General features: G+C 25.2%; 1 protein-coding gene across 1 annotated transcript in view; it reads left to right on the top strand.

The window, feature by feature from the left end:
• LOC114132267 (glutamate receptor 1-like) overlaps positions 1-27,102 on the top strand; it is a 170,400-nt gene that overhangs the window by 118,976 nt on the left and 24,322 nt on the right. The window contains exons 6-13 of the mRNA XM_050198138.1: positions 2,516-2,636; positions 5,130-5,294; positions 7,173-7,406; positions 12,278-12,385; positions 12,707-12,823; positions 13,750-13,870; positions 23,530-23,624; positions 25,971-26,419. Coding sequence (XP_050054095.1) covers positions 2,516-2,636; positions 5,130-5,294; positions 7,173-7,406; positions 12,278-12,385; positions 12,707-12,823; positions 13,750-13,870; positions 23,530-23,624; positions 25,971-26,419 — 1,410 coding nt within the window. The remainder of the gene's footprint in view (positions 1-2,515; positions 2,637-5,129; positions 5,295-7,172; positions 7,407-12,277; positions 12,386-12,706; positions 12,824-13,749; positions 13,871-23,529; positions 23,625-25,970; positions 26,420-27,102) is intronic.

The following is a 27,102-nucleotide window of genomic DNA, read 5'->3' as shown; positions in this document are numbered from 1 at the left end:
GCATTAAGTTAGTACTTTGGACTCTATCAGAGCAGCATATAATATTTGCACTACTATCATATCATAAGCAGCTGTCATTTTTTTTGTGTTGGACCTCCTACAATAAATTGATAATAGTCTAAATTTTGGAATCTAGATAGTAATACTATAAAGGCGATTGCTTTGACGGCTGTCGTGGTTAAATGTTTCATAAATTCTAACGCTTTACTCAATGTCATTCCTAAATATTTGATTTCGGTTTTCATTTCAAGCTTTGTACCCTCTAGGTAAAATGTTGGTGTACACTAAGTATATTAATAATAATATTTTATAGCAGGTAAGGTTGCCCGTGTATAATTTAAATTTTGTACCTATATATTATACATATTATATACAAATCTATACAATAATAATATATAAAATATATCTACTTATTTATATGTATATGTTACGCTAAATGATATTAAATGGAAATTAACGTTATTCTTCGGTTATTAACGTTATTGATCAAATACACAGGTAATTATTGTTAAACACCAGGTATGCACGTGAAGCTCAACATTTTATAATTTGAAAAATGATGTATGTATGTAACTTATAAAAATAAATAAATAAATAATGATAATGCATTAGTTTTATTTTTCAAAAACCTACATACATCATTTTTCAAATTATAGAATTTGAGTTTCACGTTCATATCTAATTTTTAACAAATATTACTTATTACCTGTGTATTTGGTCAATAATGTTAATAATAGGTGAATATCGTTATTTTCCGATATGAAATCATGTACCGTAATATATACAAAATTAACTAAAAGTATTTTAATGATATTGTATTATATATTAAACAAGTTAAAATATTAATTATAATCTATATTTTTAACTATGATTTTTTTTTTTTTTTTTTATTAGGAAATTGCGTATCGTAAATTGTAATCAAACATCTTAATATAAACAATTATTGTAACTATAATATTATAGTAGTTATGGACAATAAATAAATATCTATTATAATATGAAAAATCGTAACTAAGTACAGTTGTTTAGAATACTTTATATCCTCTTTGTGTCCGTTCGTTAGTTACCAGTATGTACTGGTTCTAAAATTAAATTCTTAGAAACCTAAAATGTGAGATAGAGTCCATGAATATTAAATATTATTGTTTAAGATAGGTATATTGCTAATAATATAATACAGGGATTTGCTGAGCTCTAATTAACATTTATGGTTTTGCAGGATCATATTATTATATTTTATTTCTATGATTAATGATTTTATCTATTCATAAAATATCTAATATTGTAAATGTATTGTAATACATTTATACAGTATTTCATGAATATATTTAACAAATTATTTTTATGCACAATATAAAAATAGTATGAGTATTTACTTAAATATTTATTAAATTTAAAGTATACTGCAATTAACTTAATATATGAGTTTAGAGTACATTTTTAAAATTAATTGAAACGTTTAAAATTTACATATTTAAATAACTTTTGCATTTATAATTTAGATACAATGTATTGAAATCCTTCACTCTAAAAATAATTAGGCGTTTTATGTTGATATACTGAGTTGTATATTCGCTTTTATTTGAGTATAATTTTAAATGAAAAATGTGTTGTAAAAGAAAGCAAAAAGGAAATAATATTATTTAATTTTGTGTATTTTTATTATATTCTGTTTTCTAAATTAAATCTAAGCAAATTTACAATTCAATACAAAAAATTTGAAGTAAGATTATATTGTAATTAACGTCTAATAGTTACAAAAAATATTTTCAATATTCTGTTGTATTAATTTTTTGTTTGTTTGGATCAAATACGTTTAAAAAATATATATTTATTATAAATAATATGTTTTATTTTTTAAATCATACAAAATAATATTCAAAATATTAAATCTAAATATGTTCTTTTCTTAAATAAATGGTAGATAGTTCTTAGTTTTACTAAGGAATTCAGTTTATTGAGACAAAAAGTGATGTTGTAAAATATACATTTCGAAATAATTTAGTTTATATAATTCTTAGATGAAGCTATAATAACCGTTATATTTAATACACCCTAACGTCTAAATTATCATGAAAATACACAAAATTAAAACATAAATTTGGAATACCTATACTTATCAGAAAACTTAAATTTTTCATGCATGTATTTTGGTCGATTTAACATCACACCGTTGTTGAATTGGTTTCTCAGCAATTTTTTTCATCCCCACTCAGCCCTTTGACCCAATTCATCAGCCAACTGTGTATCGTGCTTCGCATATAAAATATGTTAAGTATATACAGAAATCATCCCTCTTTTTTTTTAATCGATTCGATTCTACAAACCAAACCACTTATGTGTTTTTTTTTTTGTATTAGTAAAAAATATAAAAGAAAACAATATCACAATTTCGAATAATTATAAAATAATAATAAAAATAAATTTTAGTAGTTAAGATTAAATTAATCGTAACATTTTTTTTGCCTTATTTGTTGTGCCAATTTTTAAACTTTTTTTTAAAAAATATTTGCAGATGGGGCAATAAAAGAATTGTGCTTGATTGCCCAACACTCATGGCTAAGCAAATTGTCGTGTCACATGTAAAAGATATTCAATTGGGAAAGAGAACTTATCACTATTTACTCAGTGGATTGGTAAGTATTAATTAAATAATCAATTAAAAACATATAGTTTAATTTAATGGTTAAAAGTATAATGTATTTTTATATAAATTTAAAATTGGTATTTGTATGTATAACATGAATAAATAATTTTTAAATGGTTAATTAAATGTATTTTTTAAAAGTTAAAATTTTTGTTCTATTTATGATGAACATATTTTAGGAATTATGCAACATTTTCATGGAAATAATATAAGTACCTAGTACGCAGTACCACCTAATATTATATAATAGTTTTACTACATCAAAGATATTTAATAGAATTGTTTACTGATTAAAGGATTAGTTTTGAAAATAATACTATTATTGAATATCACTAAATAATGATATCATAGTGGTTTTTAGTGCTTAACTTTTTCCGTTTTTCAGCTGCAGGTTTTTTTCTATTCAAAATGAAGATGTTTATTGATTTATTATATTTTTTGGATAATGGATAACATGTATTTATAATTTTATTATTCTGTCATAAGATTTTTTTTTTTTATTAAGTCATCGTTAACGCAGATGAATCCACTAGCGAATTTTCATCGGATTTCCATTAGTTATTTTTTTTTTTTTTATATATAAGATAATACTTGTATATTATGTTAGAAAAACATGAAAATTTATAGTAAAAAATTCTTTATTTATAAATGAAAAAAAAATACTTAAAAAAACTTAAAGATGATTAAATAGGTACCATATTATATTACATATCTACTTTTTAATTTATTATAGTATAATTTATGCTTTGATATTTGAATGTAATTTAAATTCTAATGTTTCATAGTTTATCACAAAAAAATATCCCTTGATTTATCAAAGTTGAGATTTGAATTCATGTAGATAATAAGTTAAATAGTAATAGCCTACCCTAGGTTTCTGGTATACTATAGTGCAGCAATCAATTCATTACATTCAAGTTTAATTTAATTTTAGAGTTTCCCTAAAATTCCATCGTGTTCTATCACTTGAGTTTATCTTTGTTACGCAGAATCACTACTGATTAATTACAAGGTATCCGTGAAGTTAGTGATTCCATATTAACAAAATAGGTTGGGGGTGTTAAATTAATTAATTACGCGAACGTGTTCTTTAAAGTTTCCATCAAAAGACAAACATTTTCGTTGACAAATTCACGTGTAAAGGAGAAGTTTAAATCCATTTATTAATAATTATTTTCCTTTTCATACTTAAAAAATATATTTTAGTATGAACAAAAATAATTTAGATATCTTTAGGCTTTAATTATAGGATATACTATAAACAATATAAATCGATTATATAATAATATATAAATACAATATTGTACTTAAAACTTGACTTTTTCATTCATTAAACAATTCATACTAATATTAAAATGTACTAAAAATGTTCAGATTTAAAAAAAAATGTATATTGAAAAAAATTACAGTGGTATATATACTCCACGAGATCCGAACTATGTTTCTATATTATAATTCATAGTGTTTATACACTTTATATACACAAAGCAAAGTTTTTTCATTTTTTATATACATGAAGCAAGGTTTTTTCGGTTTTTTGTTTTTAGTTCTAATTGTAGTTCCAGTGTAAATATTTGTATTAAAAGTTTTGGTTCTGGTTCTTGAAAAATCAAAATTAAGGGTTAAGGTTATAGTTTTGAATTTAGAAATACTGGTTTCGGTTTTCAGTTACCAATACTTTTGAATTTCACATCTCGTAACCTAATCCCTAGAACCGGTTATTTTCGATTCTATACAAGTATTAATCTTTTAGTAACCCATTCAAAAATACAAAATAATGATCACTTATTTTATAAATATACATCAAGTCGTAATTTTTTTTTTAATTTATCCAAATTCCTGTATTGCACACAATGCATTTTAAGTAATGTTAACTCAAAAAAAGTCGGGAAGGTAAGATATATAAGGTTATTTAATTTTTATCTGTGGGCAACAGTATATTATTACTAGCAAAAACGATTCTCAGTGAAGCTCAGTGGAGTTTTCTAGTAGAAAACGTCGTCCGTAATTATTTAATATTATAAAATCATGGAATCGTACGTTTTTCTCATTTAACCGTTTTTATTTCGAGTACCATTTCGAAATCGAAAAATAACCTCTCTAAAGTACCAGCTCAAGAACATTACCTTTCAGAACAAATGCTACACTTGATACTTTTGATCAAGTTTAGGAGGAGAAAAAGTGTTTCCAGAATTAAAAAGAAAAAGAAATAAACATCATTGTAAAACCAGTACATTCCTCGCTTCACTTAGAATCTAAAATAAAACTGTTTTATTATTTCAATAAATATATTTTAAATAAAAACAGCTTGATATAATTACAATTATTTAGCATTATTTTAGGTGTACATATTATAAATAATGTATAACTAATTATATAATTAATTTTCTGTAGCACTTATAATTATATAATTTATAATGTATTACAATACTTATAGAGATATTATTTGTAATTAAAGCTAATAATAGTTAATTATCGTTAGATAATGGATGATCATTGGGAGACAGAAGTTATCGAGTATGGTGCTATAAATATAACTGGATTTAGACTGTTGGATATGAACCAATGGTCAGTTAAACATTTTCTATCTGAGTGGAAAAATTTAGATCCTAACACTTCACCTGGAGCAGGAAAGGATACAATTTCGGTAAGAGTTTAATTTTTATCGCATATACAATAAACATAATGTATACTATTATTATGCATAACTCAATATCGTATAACGCACAGTATAATATTATCCAATATACTTCATAATTAATTTATATTTTAAATTTTAAACAAAATACATAGCTCGCTTTTTAAAGTGTATTTAAGTAAAATGTTCAAATATAAATTTTCGTGCAATGGAAATATACCTATATATAATATTACAAAATTAATTCTAATTGTTTTTATCGCAATAAATTTGACTTGAAGTTTACAGTTAGTTCTTTGTAAGTTTCCTCCCGTAATTTAAACAATAGTTATATACTGCTATAGGTCTATACAAAATACTTATAATATATTATAAACATAGGTAGGAAAAATACATCTATTAGAATGTGAACACTGAACAGCTATTATATAATTTTCAAATAAGTTAGAAATATAAATGTCAAAATAATACTAGTATTATTATATCAATAATATAACAAAAATTATAACATAATAATAATTATCGATTGGTGGATTTATTAGGGTATTTTCACCCTGCGTTACTAATTTTGCTTGGAGATTAATATTTTTCCTTGATTTTAATTTTATACAAGTCTGTCATATTTTATTGTGTTTCAATATGGGAAAGCTTCTTTGTAGGAAGCTAAATGAACTTTTTTGAATAGGCATAAATATTTAAAAATTATTTCATTATTAATATTGTAAGTGGTGTAGAATTGGTGCAGTAGTAATTAATGTATATTACTAAGATCATATTCATTTTATTCGGATTTGTGTACCAACTACTTGTGTATGTAATTTATTTGTTTATATTTAATTATTAACACTTGATTTCTTATAAATGTAACTATTTAAAACATTTTGATACAGACATACTCGTTGTGTTGTTTTGAATTTGGTTATTTTATAGACCTTTACATTAAGCATTTATTGTTTATAAGGCATATTATAATACTTTCTGTTATTAATCGATCAAATTATGCAGTCTTACTGCGAAACACTACAATAATTTGTTAAGTGACTTCCAGCTAATATATATATATATATTTTTTTTTTGTCGGTTTTCATTCGTTGACAGGTTAAACCAATTTTTTTTTTCTTCAGACCGACCTTAGTTGATGAATTAGTTCCGAGCATGGGTGTGATTGTGTTTCGTTGCGTTGTGGCTTCTGCATTATTGAACGTAGCTTACCGTACCCTGCAGGACTCCTCGCTTCTCTTCGTTTGTGCGTGCTAGCATTGCCTGTACCACCGTCTCTCTATTCTCCTCAATCGGGCGTCGCACGAAAATGTTCCACTATCAATCATGAGCCAAAGCCCTACTGACAAACATGGCCGCTCAACCGTTTCATCCCCCAACAACAACAACAAATCAATCACACTCAAAAATGTTCACCATATCCCACCCTCCATCTATGGTTGCACCTTGTGAATACTTATATTCATATAAAACTGTATATATACATACACATATATAAATGTATATGTATAATTTTTTTTGTTTATTTTTGTTTGTGACGACCTATAGATGAAAAGGTCTTTCGAGTTAATTTTTTGCCCATTTGTCATGATCCGCACATCGGATTGTCATCGGCTGACGTATTGCTAGCATTTTCCAAATACACACACACACACACACACACACACACACACACACACACACACACACACACACACACACACACACACACACACACACACACACACACACATACACATACATACGAGTACATACATACACCCCCGTGTACAAGCACAAAAGTTTAGAATTTTTTCCTTTTACTTCGATCAGGGATCTCTTCGGACCTCCAAGTTGTTATGTTATATTTAATATTATATTAATGGATCGTATTTTTCCCATATTTAGGCACAAGCTGCATTAATGCATGACGCAGTACTGGTCCTTGTAGAAACCTTCGATAAGCTTTTATGGAAAAAACCAGATATGTTTAAGATGAACGCAAAGAGAACACTTTCAAACGGCAATTCATCTATGTCTGGTATATCGTCCTCTCAAATTCTTGGTCTGGACTGTAACAATGGTCGAACTTCAGGAAATCAATGGGAACATGGTGAAAAAATTTCACGTTTTTTAAGAAAGGTAAAAACACACGACTGTCTACAATTTTATTTTTAACGTAGTAATGTTTTGTATACAGCATTTTTTAATTATTTGATTATAGTAAATTAGTAACAATTAGGTACAACATAGCCAATCTTGTCATATTATATTTTTGGCTATTTAAAATGTAAATCGTCAATTTTATACATCATAATTTATACTAGTGTAAGATGATGATATACGCAGTTTCATTCACACCTTTAATTTACAAATAACATCTGAGGTATACTTTAGGTCTTAAACACTCGATCAATATTATTTATATACTTATTTTATTACTTAAGAAATGAAAAAAACATTGATGGTCCGGCATCTTCAATGCCAAACAAAAACAAGGATGTAATTTCTTATAAATTACTAAATAAATACTAATCGGTGATGTATCAACCTATGGGTTAATTTACAAGAAAGAAATCATCGTATATAAAAAATCATTCTAAACGGAGTTTTGTATTTGTTAACATTTCTTCAAAATATTTTTTAGACTTAATTTATTAACTATAAATATATAGTTAATAATTCTGTTTTAACCACTTATTCTACGTTTATAAATGTCCGTAAAATAAGACAAAAATATTACTAATAATTTAATAAACCAATACTTTTCTCAAAATTTAAAAAAATGTCATTGTTAGTTGTAAAAATAATCATTATTATTTTGTAGGTGATTAATGTCAATTTTTTCATACGTTTAGTATCTATAGGTATCTAATTATTATAAAATAGTACAATAAAAACAATGTGATGACGGAAAATGGTTACATTTTTTTCACAATTGTTACGACGTAGCCTAGAAAAGTACTTGGTGGACCGCAGCAGCAGTGTATACCACCGCTGTACTACGGCAAAACTCAATTACGATTTCGTTCTTTTTCGTTCCTTTCTATTGGCCTCTTTTCATGTATATACTCTACATGTAATACCCAATACGAGTATAGTATAATATGTATATGTATAGTATAATATAGAGTATGTATATGCTACGAAAGGACGGTAAGTGCGTGAAGGGGTGGCAAAAGTAGTGACGGTGGTTGGGGTTATCCAAAGTGGTATAAATGGGCTTGGACGTCCCGTCGCGTTAATAACGTCCGCACGACATAATCCCTCCTTTTCCCTCCCCTCAGCTGTTCCCCCACAGACACTCACCCACCACACCACGATGTCTTTTGCTGTATATAATATATATATTATATATATAAACGTGTTTTATGTACGAGCTCTGAGCACTCGGTGCGGCGAGGGTAGCCGTGAGCACTGCCACCGTCGTCATTCTTTTTCGGTGGCAGAGTTTTTAATTTCACTCGCCTAAGTGAAATTAGTGAGCACCGGCCGTGATTCACCTACCTATATTGTAGGACGATTCGCCCAGGATGCGGCGGCCGCATACGTTCAATCTTCATCTCGACCGCCACGTCCCGTACAGATGACAATGACGGGGAATGAATCGCGAGGACGTTAGTGGGGGCGAGGGAGAGTGGTAGTCACAGTAGTCGAGTCTTACGTCACCACCGCCACCTTGACGCTTGCTGCGTATTCGTCTCTGTCACTTTTTATTATCTCTCCACCCATCTCCGAGCCACGAGTACGGTAAAAAGATTGCACCGAATGCCCCTCTAATAAGAGTAAACGCCATCGTCATGAGTATATACTACCCTGCAATGTGTATAATGTACACACACACAAATACATATATATATATATATATATATATATATATATATATATATACATGGTATTGTGTAGCTTGTTCGTGCCACGGGTAATAAACGACGGTACGATAATATGTCACGTGGACTCACGGTGACGTGTTATGCGGCTCACTATACGTATGTCATATTATAAAATAGCAACTACTGAATTTGTTTTTACACGTCGCTTCCATGTTCCAAAATTATGTAGCTTAGGCGTTTAATATGTGAATTGTATTTATGCCTGAATAAATCGGATGACGTCTTATATATAATATATTTATGAAATTACTACATAACTAAATGGAGGTATCGTCAACACCTATCATAATATGTTGTATATTTATATTACAATGAATTTGCTCAAAACTGTATAACCTTCCTACTTTCCTAGCTTAGTATATATTATACATATTTGCAACCTACGTCATTGTCAATACATTAATAATTCTTTCACACGTATAAAAATAAAATAAACTATAAAGTTCAAACCATTCAAGAAATTTATTTTTAAGTATAAACCAATAACCATATAATAAAACACAGTACATGTATGCATTTTTGGTATGTGCTAAAATAATGAGAAATTCCATGTTGAACCTCTTTAATATAAAAAATGATCAGCCTACCTCAAAGCAAAACTTGGTTATGTCATTTCGTATGACTCATTACGAGTAACACGCACTAAAATCAACACTATTCTACTCTTCAAGTTCATGCCTTATCCAAAAATACATTTAGCTGATTCTGTTAACTATATTGAGGTACGATGTCATACATTTCTTGGTACTATCCTTGTTTCCTTTTAGACCTCAATGACTCAATATCGGTTATATTGACCGTCAGTGTTTTAGAAGCGACTTTATTAAAGATTCAATGTAAAGTATACCTCAGCCTAAATTAGCCCTCAAAGGTTGAACGTAAAACGATTGCAAAGACAAAGTATAACACAGCTGTTATATGGTCAGAAACACATTACATAAAACACTGTTGATGTCTGTGTGGCGTCTGTTCGCCTCTCCACTATGAAACTTACAAAGTTCCTGCTAAACTCAATGACAACAACTGAACTCTCCTTACACTCCCAGCAGTGGTGGTGTTAAATAACATATTTTTATGTTGCTTTAGCATAATTTTTTTCTTGGGCTTTGTTAATAATTAACACGTTAAAAATGTATTATAATACATATATACCTAAATTATAATATTATATAATATTGCATTCCTATGCTACATATCATATTATAATCTTTGTAGTCGTCTTTGGAACACGGTAGCCACTAATATCAGACAATACGAATGCAATGTGTCATCTAAATACTTTATAGTTTTAAAGTTCATACAATTATAATAATACTGAAGTTCTTTTAAGGTAATATTAAAATTTAAAATTGGACAAACATATTTTTATAAAATGAAATGACTATAATAATTTATATTTTTATGTAGGTATTTTAAAATAAATTATAACCTTAGAATATAAATGATTCATTGATCCCGAATACAAATTTCTAATTCCATTTTATATGATAATTGTATAATATGTATTAAAAAAAAATCAAGTAATACATATTGAATTAAAATTTATGAAATCGTCATTAAATAAATTATAACATAAAATATTTATCTAATCAGTCACATTAATCTCATATATTATTGATAAATAAAAACAAATTGCTAAAATCAGAATATTATTATTTGAATTCACATTGTTTATTATTTTTCAGCGTGACTCTAAAAGTTAAAGTTATTAACATTAGTATACCTAAGTACTATGTTGATAATTGATAAAAAAAATTATGTTTTGTATTTTTTTTAAACTTTGACAGTATATTTATTGTGGATATATACTATATATAGGCTTTAACTCCAAAACTAAACAACTCCCTTATATATTTATGTATTAATTCGAACTTATTATTCGCACAGTATACGGATAAATAATAAAAGTATTAATATCAATAAAAATTAAATTAACAACGTTATTATTACGAAAACGCGTATGCGTACTGAGTCCAGATAGCAACGCAAACCACAGATATGCTGAAATCCGTCAAATTATCATCGGTGTAGAAATAGTGCATACATATACTATTATTGTTATCACTAATCACTATTTCATTTTTGATTATTAAATTGTATATTATAAATTGTAAAATTTTTAAAATGTATTTTAATATAGGTATTCAATGAAATTTCAAAAAGATAAATATTGAGTTTATTTTTATTTTATTTAAACCTCGTTTAAGTTTTACAAAATGTAAATCAAATAAAATCAGTAGCTATAATATAGTTTATAAATTAATATAATGTATTAGAATGATTGACTATTTGTTTAAATCAAATATTATAATAGTTTAAACTAAAATTATAATATATTATTGCCTTTGATTTAAATTGGGTAATCGTTTCACGATTAATCTCAAAATAATTGAAATACTAAAACGATCTGTGGATGTATAATGTATGTATCCTGATATCTGTCACAGAATTTACGAACTCTGGAAACTAATTTGTTAAACTGCTTAATGACTCGTTAAACTAATTAAATCTATCAGACAATAAACCCATACGGAGTATCACTGCTAGTTTAGTTAGATTCATTGTCATTCCTCTTGTAAACTCTTACTTTATAAAAAAGGATAGTCGTAAATTAATATTAAAAATATATTATAATACAAAATGGTAAATTTTCGTTATTTTAAAAAATTGATTATCATGTATTTTTATTTTTATTTTTTTAAGTCAATATATGTTGTTTATTCATACTACGCAAATAAAAGTCTAATAAACGGAATACTGTTAATTTCAAAGAATCTCGTGCGTAAAATCGTTAAATAAATCAAACCCTTCCCCAACATTCTCTTCCATGCATTTATTCAGACTATAGGCCGGTCACGTTTATTTCAACACTACAAATTTGTTAAATGAATCGAAAACCTCTTCGTATATTTGTTTTTTTTTTTTTTGTAAACCTATTAATTTAATTCAAAATGAAAACACTCGCGTTTTTTCATTATAGTTCCGATGGATTAAATTAAAATAAAATTTTTCACAAACAATCATTTCTTATTAGTTATTTTTCAAACATGTTACAATACAAATATAAAAGATGTACTAATCAATATAGTATTATACTAGTATTTTTTTTTTAATTTTTAGGTTGTAATGGAAGGACTGACCGGACATATAATGTTTAACGATGATGGAAAACGGTATAATTATACATTACACGTCGTACAGATGACAATTGATAGTACTATAACAAAAGTAAGATTTTTTTTAGATATTTAAAGATTATTTAATATTTAATGTTAGTTGGTCCTTGTTTTAATGACAAAAATCATAGTTGTTATATGATATTATATTTTGATAATTTATTATATCACACTGGTAAATGTATTGGGTTGTACCAATAATACATTTAACATGGCATTATAACGAAATATTTGAATTTGATAAAGGTTAATTAATTGTGTTTATAATATACCATAATAATTTATGTATATAGTATATTTTATATAATTATTAATTTTAGACATTATAGTATTATATAAGTATGACTTATATTTGAATGCATTCTTAATTTAGATCGCAGAATGGTCGGATACAGATGGTTTTAAAACAGTGGTTAGCAAACCAGAAAGAGTTCACACCTCAGGACATTCACACAAAGGTAACTCTACATTGATCGTGGCTACAGTAATGGTAAGTAAACACAAGAAGTATAATTTTTAATATAATGACAATTTTAAGTGGCACATAATAAGCATTACTTATTAGTAAAATTGAAATGTTTAATTTTGCTTTATACCTGATTCCAAAGCTCAAATCTTAAAATTTAAGGCGAACTCGAGAATACAGCCTTGTTTGGGAGAAATCTAAATAAATTTATAAACACTGAAAGTATCCAATGAGAAATAAACTTAAAAAGAATGCTACATTAGTGTTAAAAGTGAAGAAAGAGCATACAGATATTTTAAAAGATAAAATGTCGTAAATCTTTCGAGATAGCGCATTGTTCCGGAGGGTCCCCAAGCTTGGATGAAATACGAGTATCACCGTACTAAAAACTTTGAACATTATCAATTTATGAACATCAAGTGATGAACGAGAATAAAGTATAGAGAGTGTGTGTGTTAGAGATAGACTGATGTTACTAAGCTAGGAGTTGAGACTTAAATTGGTTTTAGACAAACCGCCAGAAGTGGTTGATATATTCTGTACATACGCCACAGTTCCCTTTTTGTGCCGTACCTACCAAAGTACGATTCACCTTATGATTCATATTTATTGTAAAATTTTAAATATTTTGCATACGGTAAACATTTTTAACCTAATTCGTGATATTTTAAATTCTTAATACATTACCAATATTATCAATGATTTTATTTTGGATTTCTTATTATATAATATTATAACAGATATTTTATATTGAAACGATAAAATATTTTTTAATATAAATTTAATATTATGAAATAAAATTTAATTACATTCATAAATAAAGTATTTTAAGATTGTATTTGATAATACATAGAATGTTAAAAACATAATTATTTTTTAAAAGTTACATAATATAACCTATACAAATTTGTTTTATAGATTTAATTAGTTGTTTATTATACATTTTACAGGAAGAACCATTTATCATGTTTAAAAAGCCCAAGTATGGAGAATCCTTAGCAGGAAATGATAGATTCGAAGGATATTGTAAGGATTTAACTACATTATTGGCTGATAAAATTGGAGTAAAATGTAAGTGCTTTTGATAAAAAAAAATATATATTTATTGATAGATTTTGGATTTTTATGATATCTATTTAACTTATTATTAATTATTGTAAGTACCTACATTGAAACGCTATAATTATTTTAGTAAGCAATAATTAAAATGAAACTATAATTATAAATTGTGGAGTAACTGTTTATTAAGTAGGTATTTTTGTATTTTTAAAGCTAAAAAATTATACTAATTTAACAAAACTTCATTTCTGAGGTCCCGCATGTCGTAAAAATATCAAAAATATAACTAGATACATAATAATACCCTTGATTATATCTTTGATTCTAAAGTTCAATTTCTAAACTATTCCCGCATTTAATATTTGACTACGTTCTAGGTTATGCATTTCATTGCATACGTATACATAAGAAAACACATTTACTTTTATGATTAAAGTTAATAACCACACAATTTATTGAATTTATTTAAAATATTAAAATAAAAAAATTGACGTTTTCCATTATTAGGTTATTTCTAAAATTAATAATTGAACTTACAGTTAAATATATCATAAATTACGAACACGTAACATTTTCAAATACTTAATAAATTAACATAATATAATGGAATAAAAATAAACTAATATCCTAATATATTATATTTCATTGTTTATTTTGATTTTAAAAACCTATACTAAAACTATTACCTAATTAAAATTTTTATTTTTACATTATTATTTAATAAATTATAACAAAAAAAAAAAGAAAAAAAATGTTTTAGTTTAAATTTTAATCATATCGGTATTATACTAAATTTAATTACAATATAAACAATTATTTGATCGTATTATATAAATAATTTTAACATGGATACACAATACCTGTTATAGAATTCAAATGGTTAGTGGGTCAGCTTAGTGAGATTCTTTTTTGCTTGTATATTTCTCGAGAAACAGATATACAAACACTAACGAAACTTAACCTAAACCACATGCACTAATGAGATTAAAAACATAACCCGTGGTGGATGTCATATAAATCAATCTGTTTTTATTGCGAAATGTCACGCGTTGAAAACTAAAAACTTCATCGTACGGCGATGTGTAATAAACGTGTAGAAACAACCTTAACAATATGAAAGGAACCATAAAACGAATTTAATTCAAAATCACAAAAATATACTCAGCAATTATACTGACATTAATTAAATAATATAACACACATATTTTTACAATGAATTGGATTTCAAATGTTAGAGTAAATTATATTTTATAGTATATACAATTATTGTTTTATGAAATTTGATCCAAAATGTTATATCTGTATTCATGTATAATATTTTCAAATTTGGCAATACAAATTTAATACTTCACAGATTTTTAACAATAAAATAATTTACTAACACGCTTAGAAAAAATATAGAGACTATGCATCTTTAATATTATTAAATGCTAAAAACTTTTGAGGAATTTGGTATTTGCTTTGTTTTACTTATGAATAATTTAAACTACAGATCCTCACAAAAAATATCGATAGAATCACGCTCAATTTTTTTATTTATTTTTTGTTCTGTAGTACAAATATAGAAAATGATATTATTAAAATTTGGTAAAAATTAGAAATATCTATGATTATCCATTTTTGAGTTATAATAAAAGAACAAAATCGATTTTGTTAAAAACTGGATTTGTGTAAAATTTTACTGTTTTTCTCATTATTTTGAAAAATACTGGAAATTATAAATGTTGATCTCTAAAAATTACTAACTAGATTAAATTTTTTATCAGAAATATTCTTTAAAGTTAATGATCGAAGTATATTTTCTATAAAATAATATGTGTATACACTTTAAAAAAAAAAAACATAAATCAATGGATATAATACATGCATTGTTTTGTTTAGAATTTAAAACATTATAATAGATGCTCTTTAAACAGATTAACTCGTTTTCTTTTATTTATTAGTTTATTACGTTTATTGTTCAATCAATTCTTTATTTTTTTGTTTTGGATAGTTATCTTTACCTACATTTGAATAATTAAATTTGGATCCAGTTAAACTATTGTGACTTAAAAAAGTTAATAAAATAATATAATAAAATAAAATGTATACTGTTATCTGTATACTGTGTGTATTATAAAATGACTTAAATGTATGATACCAATATTTATAATAACTATATTATTAATTTGATACTCTTCACATTTTCATACTATATATTCAATGAAGAATTGAATATTTTTGAAATTTACGACCGATCCAAATGTTTCGAAGTAATTTGTATTAGGTTTAAAAGAGTTACATTACCAGTAAATATATCTTGCAACAATATGGAAAAGTATAAACTTTTCAAAGTTAGAACAAACTTTAACTGACGCAAAATTTGGTAAGTTGGGTGCAGGTGAACATAATCCATTCACAAGAAAAATAATATAAATAACACGACAAAAAATTGAACCATGTTTGTACTGAATTAATATACAAAAGAAAACGTACTTTCTATTTAACTATTTAAATGGCATCTCTCATAATTTCAATTCTAACATTTATTTTTATATTATAACATTTTTTATTGATTGATTTTTGGAAAAAACGAAAGGATCATTAATACATGATTATTTAATTACTATGATAATTTTAATATATTATTACTGTATATATAACAGTATTTCATTTATTTATAATACTATTGTTATTTCATGTATACAAATCCTTTATGTAAATATCTCGTATTTAATAACCTTTCTATTGTATTGTGTTTTTTGATTCGCTACTGATCATATAATTTTAAGATAAAGTTGATAGGCAAACTTTTCATTTTTTTTTATAAGTGAATCGATTATTTTAAGTTAAGTACTTTAGAAATTATTTCTATTTTTAGATTCTGAATGAAATTATAAATGTATTGATTTTACGATGATGTGTGATTTTTTTTGTGTTTGTGTACATAATTACTTGTCGAAATTCCAAATAATGCTTCAATTTAAAACTTCAGGGGTGGTCAAAAGTAAGAAATTTCCAGTAATTTTCAAAAACGTCAGGTATAAACACAAAAAGTGATGAAAAATTGGGAATTTTGATGCCAACCGGTTTTCGAAAAAGAATATTTATTATAAACAGTTATAAATTTAAAACAAATCAGTATAAATAATTAAAATGTTCACCAAATGTTTACATTTTTAGAGTTATTTCTAGACAACTGAAATTTTAAAAATCGCGAAAATTTATAAGTAATTTTGTAATTGAAAATTCATAAAATTTTTGGTACTTATATCTAAGGTTAAAAAACTCAACACAAAACTTTCAATACATTTTCCTTCAAATAACTATAAATAAGACTCGAGCGCCATTATAGGAAAAAATGTTATGAGCGTCTGAATTTTAAATTTTTACGAAATCGCGTAACGATAACGAATCTTTAAACGTTTTCAAACAATTTAAACCGTTGTTTGTTATTATTAAAAAATTAAAATTCTTAGATACTTGAAACTTTTACTAGTTCTCAATAGGTATTTGCATTTTCATTTTACTTATTTTAAGGCTACCTATTTATAATTTTAAAAGCATTTAAAATATTTGTTTTTTTTTTTTTATAAATGCCAATAAATTTTTTTGGGTAAGTCAAAATAGTTGACAATTCAATAAAAAGTTCCTCTTGAATAGGTCTTAAAGTAATTCAAAAATTATAAAAATACATAGGCACGATGTTTTTTTTATTTGTGCTTAAAATTTAAGTATTGACAAAATTAATTAAAATAATCCAAATATATTTTGTAGTTAAAAACATATTAAATATTTTAAGTTAGTAAGAGTAATTATAAGTAATTATAAAACCTTTATATTGAAGTATTTAGAAAATATGTGGAAAATGACTCATTTTGATGTTAATATGTAGTTGTTACACAGGGAATCAATACAGCGTACAACCACATTAATTTAAACAATTACAGTTAATACGATATTGTTTTAAATTTTAAAAACAATAATGAACTTTCAACGTCAACATGCAGAACGTAAACTAAACGCTAGGTATATAATATCATAGATAGAGATAATAAAATATAATAAGTGTATTATCTATCTTAGCTGTGCACAATATTATAATCATGGACTTAGATATATCTTAGTAGGTATATCTAATGGCAACCGCCAACCTGTCCTAATTTAAAAATAATTTTTTTGTATTAAAATAAATATATAATACAATTTATAAAATTTAAAAATTTAAATTTATCGTAAGCTGACAAATAATTTCCGTTCAGAATCGTTGTTCGTATATTGTATACAATGATACATTGATACCTATATTATTGCATTCAAATTTAACTCATCCATTATATAGTGACTTACGACGTCCGAGATCCACTCGATACTGCAGTACAGCAGAACGTTACCCACTTGCTTTTTTTTTTTTTACTGTATTTACTCCAATAATTTTTCTTTTAATTATGATTAAGAAAAGTTTTTAGTGTTTTATGTTTTATTTGTATTAATTTTATCATAGAGCCAGTCATTATTTGACATATAGCTTTTAAAACTTACAGATGTTTTGAAACTATTTGTTGTACAATTTTGTCGTGCTCTCGTAAATTTATATTTTGTGTTATATATTATATTATACAGTCAGTGTCATTTATAACGACAATCGGGGGGCCATGAAAATGCGTCGTTATAATTGAAATTATTTATTTTTATTTTTTACCTACGTATTCTACGATTAGAATGTACTTTAAAACTATCAAAGTTTATTATTATAACTTTAATTTAAACATGTTTTTATAAATATATTAATTGATAACAATATATTTAATAAAACTCAATTATGAATAGGTACATATCTGTTATTTTTTATTATTTTATTTAAATTTGGTACAGTTGCATGTTTGACGGAACTAACACAACTACAACATCAAAACAGATATTTTTGATAATATTTCATAAAATACTATACTTTTATCATGTTGATAGCTTAAATGCTATTTTAAAAACTCATAAAAAAGCCTAAATATTACATTATATAGCATATTATATACTATTGTGTGTCACATCTATGTAGGTAATTAAACCAATAATATGAGATGCATTTATTTGTGATAAAAATAATATCCTATGCCATTATGATTAGATTTGAAGTTATTACAGACAGTACCAGTTATATGTAGTGGCCCAATTTTTAAGTCGTTTTATCTGATACCTATTGTTGTTATAGCCTGTGTCGTTTTAATCAGTTATTTCGTACATAAATAGTATTACCAAATGTTGCCAGTACCTTGAAATTAACGTTTTTATATCCCATGTGTCGTTACGACTGGTGTCATTATAGATGGTAGCGATTGTATTTAAAACGTTATCTTATTGAAAAATATAAAATAACAAAAGTTAAGTAATATTTAAGTTATAATAATGTATATTTTGTATCATAATAAATTAGCTAATTATGAAAAACATTATTTTTCTGTGGTAGGTACTTATTAGTTATTATTATTATAATTTTACAATTTAACTTTTATCAAAAATCATAAATGTAATTATTATTGTTTTTTTTTTATAAGATACATTTTACAATGTTTATAATTGTATGGTTATATGTGATACAAAGTAATGGCTATTGGAATCTACAATATTATAATAAAAATACTAAAATAGGTCATGAATAATTTAGAAAAAAGTAAAGAATTTGGGATGACTAATATAAATATTTAAAAAGAAAAATAATACAGCTGTCATACAACTATCATATTTCACTGAGATTTTTGTATTTAAATATAATATCTTACATATAAATGGAAAAACTTTTAAGAAGCATGTCATACATCCGTGTAAACATAATATTATTATTTGAAGATAATAGAACACATTCCGAGAAAAGTTATTCGTATTGTTAAGTAGATAATGATTTTAAGTTTTGATATGATAAATTTGTCCTTTGGGATATCTCGAATCAGAAAATATTAGTCTGCGAGTTTTTAAAATCAAAAATTGTATGAATTTTGTTTTTGAGACATTTTGTATAATAATCTGTAGGAAAACAAACATTTTAAAATTTAATTTAATTTGTTAGTCTGAATTAAATAGGTATCAAATGGTATCTTAAAATAAATATTGTTTCTATTCATTCATTTATTTTTAAAATAATGTGCTTCATGAAAATGACTTACAATATTTTGAGATTGAAATTTTTCCCAAGTATAGAATGTGATATTCATTAATTATTATACAAGAATATACACATCGATATTATGTAATAAATATTTTATAGTTATTATTAGATAAAAAAGAATATCTACATAATATTATTATCTAAATTTATAGATTCTGTTGGTTCGTTCAATAGGACTTATAATAGTTAAACAGAAAAATTAATTTTTGTTATTGTTCACGTAAAATGTATTTAAAATTAAAAATATCAAGCAATTTTAATTTTTCTACTCAACTGTATTGTGCTGTCTATTATGCAGTATAGTAGTTCAGATACACAATAATTATATTTTACTTATTTAAGTGTATAATTATTTATTTTAGTACTAATGCATATTTTACATTATTAATTTATTTATAAACAGAATTAAATTAAAATGTTACATTACACTTTTATAATTAATTATATTTGTTGCAGTTTTTGGTATGGATATTTATGCAATGTTTATCCATATTTATGGTTAAATTAAACTTTTAGGAGTTAGATTCTTAATATGATAATTAATTGTAATTGCATCTATAGTTAACAATTGAATTTAAAATCACAAATAATTCCAATGACTGAATCGATTGAATCAACCTTAGAAACCCTATTCGTATTTTGTGTCTTCTAATACATTATCTGCAAGTTATTTTAATTAGTTTTTGTATCGTCCCCAATATTTCGTACAAGTATAAGTGGTCAACACAATGTTAGATATGGTTTTCAATGTTTCAATAAATCGAATATCTCAGTGTTTGGTTAAATGTCGAATATCATTAATCACTATTTACAACGTATAGTCCTATGTTTGACTTTCTTTTCAGTCGTATCTAATAATATATTTTTGTTTCAAATTTACGACGAAAATACCAGATAGAGATATCAATACATTTTTTTTTTTTTTGCCAAAAATATAAAACTTCTGTATTAGTGATTCAAAATTGAGTATAATTTATTAATGGGTTCTATTTTTCAGTATGGATAGAAATACAACTTAACAGTACATATACACATTTAACTTGATATCTTTTATATAGTATACAAATGTATCACTTAACTTTTGGTTCAAAGAATTTTTGGCTGATATACTAAACCAATATTCTATGTTTGTTATCCATAAGTATTTTTAAAAAAAAGGTAGGTGACATTGGATTTCAGATCGAAAAGGAAAACGACGTTTTTGCGGAATGCCTACAAGCATCTACTAAAATCCTGCCGAATAGAGATATTTGTTGGGAGGGTTTTATGTACCAATAGATGGACTAAGAAATCCCTAAAGTTTCGGGGTCATCACAGATGATTACCCTTTAGACCATATGACTATAATATAGTACATATTATATACATGATTATATCCGGACCTGAATAAGAGCGTCACTAATGCTATCCATTAACAATAAATGAGAGTTTACTAAAATGGGCATACAGGTCCCTTTTCTTCCTTGTTAGTAAATATGAAGTATGCACTATTCTTGTACAGGAATAAACTATAAAACCCTCATGTCAGCGAAATTTATATTATAAGTGTAAAATAAAGTTTTCATAAATAATACAATAAAACATAGTTATCTCATTCTTTTTAAAGAAAATATTAAAATGTTTAACAGTTGTATGTATATTATTTAGTTTAAATATAAAATAAGACTAAATAAGTTATAAAGTATTAATTTTTACGGTAGTAATAAAATAATCGTATAGATACTATTATTTAATTTTAAGTTTACTTGTAGTTTATTACACAGATAGAGTGAAAAACTGTTTATCTCTTAATAAATTTGTATTTTAAAACCATTATAATAATTCTTATTAATAGTATATTGATATAAATTAAATAGCAAATAAAAATGATTTTACGATTTTCCATATTAACTAAATAATATTAGGTATTAAGTGGGCTACTTAATACATTTCTAATATTTAAAATTAAAAAATAATATTAAGGTCCCCACACACTGCAGCGGTGGCGGTAAAATTCTATTGTCTCGGCGGTGGCGGTAAAATTGTGTCCAGACTCATTTTAACGCTACCGCCACCGCCACCGCCACCGCTACCGCTGCAGTGTGTGGGCACCTTTATACCAACTAAAACCGAAGTGTGTGCAAATTAAACTACTAACTTAATCTGCGTTTATTTTTAAATTATACTTGATCCAAGTAAATATTATACCTATTTACGTAATGTTTTAAATATCAAGTCACTACATTTTCTAGCTGTTCCATTGATGACAAGCATTTTATCAGGGCTTTATTTGATGGGTTACTAAACGTACCCGACATACTTTCAGATATATCCTTCAGAGTACCTTCTTATAATACCCTCAATCAAGGGAAATTCTATATAAATACACACTCTTGACTATATTATATAGCCTTAACAATCCTATTCACCACATGCTCCGATCGCTCTAACAGCTCCAATAGCATTAGTTCACTTTTTATAATAATATCTGTATTTTTATATATTAAATATCTAACTTTTGTTGTTGTTAATCTTCCATTATAATGCATCACGGATTAAATTTTAAAAATAAATAAAGTAAATTACATTTATTCTTAGTTAGATTATGTTTTATTTGATAATACCTATGCAATTAAATAAATTATTAAAATAAAAACTTGTTAAAAATGTATAGTTCATTTACAACTTATACCATATTAAATACCGTATTTAATATGAGCATGTGTTTAACATACTTTTATATAATATGATTAATTATATATAAGTATATGATTAATTGCATATTTAAACATAATTGTATACAAATACAAATAGAAATGAAAGAACTGAGATTAGGTTAAACATTTGATTTAATTTTATTATAAAAAAAAAAAAAAAAAATGCCAATACACATTTAGTTATAAAACTTTATGCTTATCACACATTTTATTAATGCTCATTGGACTTAAAACAAGTCTTTAATCTTATAAATAAATTATTAGAATTTAGTTTTGATAATTTTACAGTAAATTCAAAACACAGAGATTTGGAAAACAAAAAAATGTTAATCTGTTTCGTGATCAGTAAGTATGTACATTGTTGTGGATGGTCGTACACTACACATCATGTCTACTTTAAAGTTTACCACTAAGCCCTAAAATTGGTCCTCGCAATTACTTGCTATAGTTATTATCATTGACGAGAAGTATATTGATATCAAAAACTCTGTTTGAGTTCCAAGTATTTGTATATATCACTATTAATTTAGAAAATAGTTCTCAATGAGTAAATAATAAATCAAACAATGTTGATAAAGTTCTTTGTTCGACTATATTTCAGTTGTCTCAACTATATACGTATTAATTGTTAATTGTTATATTAAATTTAGAATACAGATATAACAACAATTAATATTGCACAATGTTTTAAGTTTGTTATAAATAAATTGTAAATTGTTATAAATATTTCATATTTGTATGTAGCTACTTAATTATAATTAGTGAATAACATAATAATAAATTTAAAAAACATGGTAGCAAATAATTTATGCATTATTATTAAATATATCTTTCAGATGAGTTACGTACTGTCAAAGACCGAAAATATGGAATGGAGAATCATGAAGTTAAAGGTGGTTGGGATGGAATGGTCGGCGAAATAATCAGAAAGGTATGACTATATACTTAATACAACTTCTACTGAATTGTTAATTTTTTAATATTTTATAACTATAATTATTAAAAGTACCTACGACTTAAAAATTTAATTTCTTCCTGTTTCCAAATTTAAAAACTAAAAATAAAAATCATTGTTTATATTTTCAACTAGGCCTGGTGACCTATTTAATTTTTTAAATAAAATTATTATTAATACTATTTTATTTTTTATTTTCCTTATATTTAATAAACTTTATAATACCATAACATAGAACGAAATTGAAGTGTTTATTTTTAAACGAAACCTTATGATATTAAAAATCAATTTTTAAGTAAAACTATTACTCATATAAGCTTATACCAATGTGGATTTTATTCTAACATAAAATTATCATAGATGGTTAATCCATTGAAGTTTTAAAATCAATTTCGGTATTAATAAGTTTTTATTTTTGATAAAAAACTTAGTGTTATCTATAATTTATAATTTATTATTTATAAAAACAGAATTATTTTTTATGTTAAATTCAAAATCATTGTTGCACATTGAAAGTAGAATATTTTGTAGTCTGGATTTTTGTCTTTTTCGTGCTCTGATTGTTATTGTGCTTTGGCCTAATTTTTTAAACCATATCAGTTTTATTTTTTATTTACTATAATTGTTCAATTTACATAAACTGAAAAAAATGTCATTTATAGGTTATGACTTTGTCTTAAAGCCAGAAATTAAGGGTTATTTCACCGTCAATATAATTTTGTAGCTCGGTTTCTTATTTACCTACCATCACAAAATGTTTAAAGTAGGTATTGATTTTAACATGTTTTTATGCACTCAATGAATATTCCACAATTTTATTAAAATAAACAGAATTTTTAATATTTAATTAATAATCCATTTATTATCATGTAACTATATTCAGGGATATTATAGTATCTAAAGAAAGTAATTTTAGTTCGTAAGTTATTTTAATTATAATAATATCATAACTATAATGTTGTGTATACTTTTAACAATAAATTGAATAAGGAATAAATTTGTTGAATAAATATTGCTATCAGTGTTCATATTATTGTTCTTATGACTAAATTTTTTTTGGGTTTCAACCAAAATAAATAATAACATCGTTTTATATTAATAACTACAATAATTATCTATTCATTATAATCCAAATAGTTTTAATAATATTCATATGTTTATACTTTCAATAGATTTTAATTTTTAATAAAACTGTTGGGGACTTAAATTAAGTATTAAAATATTAATCGCACATGCATTATTTTTGAATTTAAATTGGTAAATACTTATTGTATTTGTTTTTAATTTGATTTTAAAATATACATATAATGTATAACCTAACCAAAAACTCGTATGCAATAATTTTTTCTTTTACAATCTAATTATGTTGGCAGTATTTCAATTAAAAAAGGGTGCCTATTTCAAATATCCATAGATAGTTTAATTAATTTGATCTTTTTTCAAAAAGTTAGTAGGTCTTGAAATTTTTTAGGAAAGTTTTTAGGTCTATATAAAATATAAAATATAATTAAGTTAATGGAATATTTGTTTTTTAACAAAATAATTATTGGCTATAATATTATCATTATGTATGTACCTATGGTTTATATTTTGAAAATAATAATCATTTATTATTTATTTTGGAAACTTATTATTGTATAAGAGTATAATGATTATTATTAACTGTTATAATCTGTATACTCGTAAATTGTAGACCAGAATAAAAAAAATGTAAAGTACCTAAAATATTTTTCGTATTTCAAAAAAAATTTTTTTAAATAAATAAAACCAACTCTAAAATGTGATTATTTATTGTATGCGAAACACTCTTCTAAATAATATAAAAGTATCTTAAGAATTCACACCTCATGGAAAAATGATTTTTCCAACTATATATTTTTCTTTAAAACACATGATCAGAACATGTTCACGTTTATATAATAGGATTTAAAATACTAGTTAATGTATATTTTTCAATATGTCATATTAAATAAAAAAAAATTCAAATTTTAAAATGTTTTGTTGAAAAAGAATTTAAATAATTGTTTGACTATTATCGCCAGTTTTTTAATGTTATTTTCATTTAATTCAAAAGTAACAAAATAAATTAACTATATAAGCCTTGTCTTACTGTTAAAGTATTCATTAACCAATAATTTAAATAAATATCTTATCTGGTTGTCAAAAACAAACTCGGAATTATATTAATATTTAATAAGTATATGAATTATATGTAAAGTAATAATCTTTGCCTTGTGCACGGTGATTTGAAATATTAAAATTTAACTATCGTAAATTTGTGTCATTTTGATTTTATTAATTTTTTGCTTATTATTATTATAGGAAGTGGACTTAGCCATTGCACCACTCACTATCACGGCAGAACGGGAAAAAGTAGTTGAGTTTAGTAAGCCGTTTATGTCAACGGCCATTAACATATTGATTAAAAAACCATCCAAACACAAGCCTGGAGCTTTCAGTTTCTTATCGCCATTGTCACGGGAGGTTTGGATCAGCATAGGATTCGCCTATGTAGCTGTCGTGATTGTCATGTACGTTGTATCACGGTTTTCTGCACACGCCTCTGCTGCGGCTCATGTTAGACCAGTGCATAACAGCTACGGCGGTGGTGGAGGTATCGGCATTGGTAGTGGCGGCGGCGGTTTAGGTCATGAACTACAGCAAACTATACCACCGCCCCCAATGTTCGTTCATAATCCTTTTACGTTGGCCAACAGTATGTGGTTTGCAGTGGCGGCCATCACCCAACAGGCCTGTGATATCGCACCGAGGTAACTGTCTTTTTAAAATAATATTATAATATTATTATAAACAATGATTGTCATATTATAATATTACATCCTGAGTATTAAAATATTGTGTATATACATGATATGGTGGTATACATTAGTGGCGTACTTAAGGTATTAACTTTAGATCTAGACACATCTTTCCTGATTTTTTCACGTATGATAATATCAAATTCGTAGTAAACAAATAACAAAAAATATATGAAAAAAAAAATTAAATTATTATAAAGATTTCGTGTAAATAATTACATATCCAATTTTTTTTTATTATTATTAATTATGCGATAAGATAGAAGTTATAAGTATAATGTGGAAGCATTAAATAATAACTATCTATTTTATATATTTTTTTATTATTAATATTATTTATTTAAATTATAATTTATTCATATTTATTTGTAGATACTATATAATATAGGAACATAAACTTTTGTCTATAAAATACCACAATTGTACAACATATTTATTACGAGATTCATTATATTAGTTTCTGTGAGAAGCGATGGAAGTATTGATCTTACAATGATAGCCATGTTATTTTTATTTTTTCTGATATCATCTGTGTATATGGGTTCAAAGTTTAAGTGACCCTTTTAGATTGCAAGTTTTATGTAATTGAAACTTTTGGTAGAAAATTTTTTGTATTCCATTTTTCATTTTTAAAC

The sequence above is a fragment of the Aphis gossypii genome, chromosome 1 (genome assembly GCF_020184175.1).
Source record: "Aphis gossypii isolate Hap1 chromosome 1, ASM2018417v2, whole genome shotgun sequence".
NCBI classification, from domain to species: domain Eukaryota; kingdom Metazoa; phylum Arthropoda; class Insecta; order Hemiptera; family Aphididae; genus Aphis; species Aphis gossypii.
Note: the sequence above shows the minus strand (reverse complement) of the source record. Positions and strands in the feature narration are given on the sequence as shown.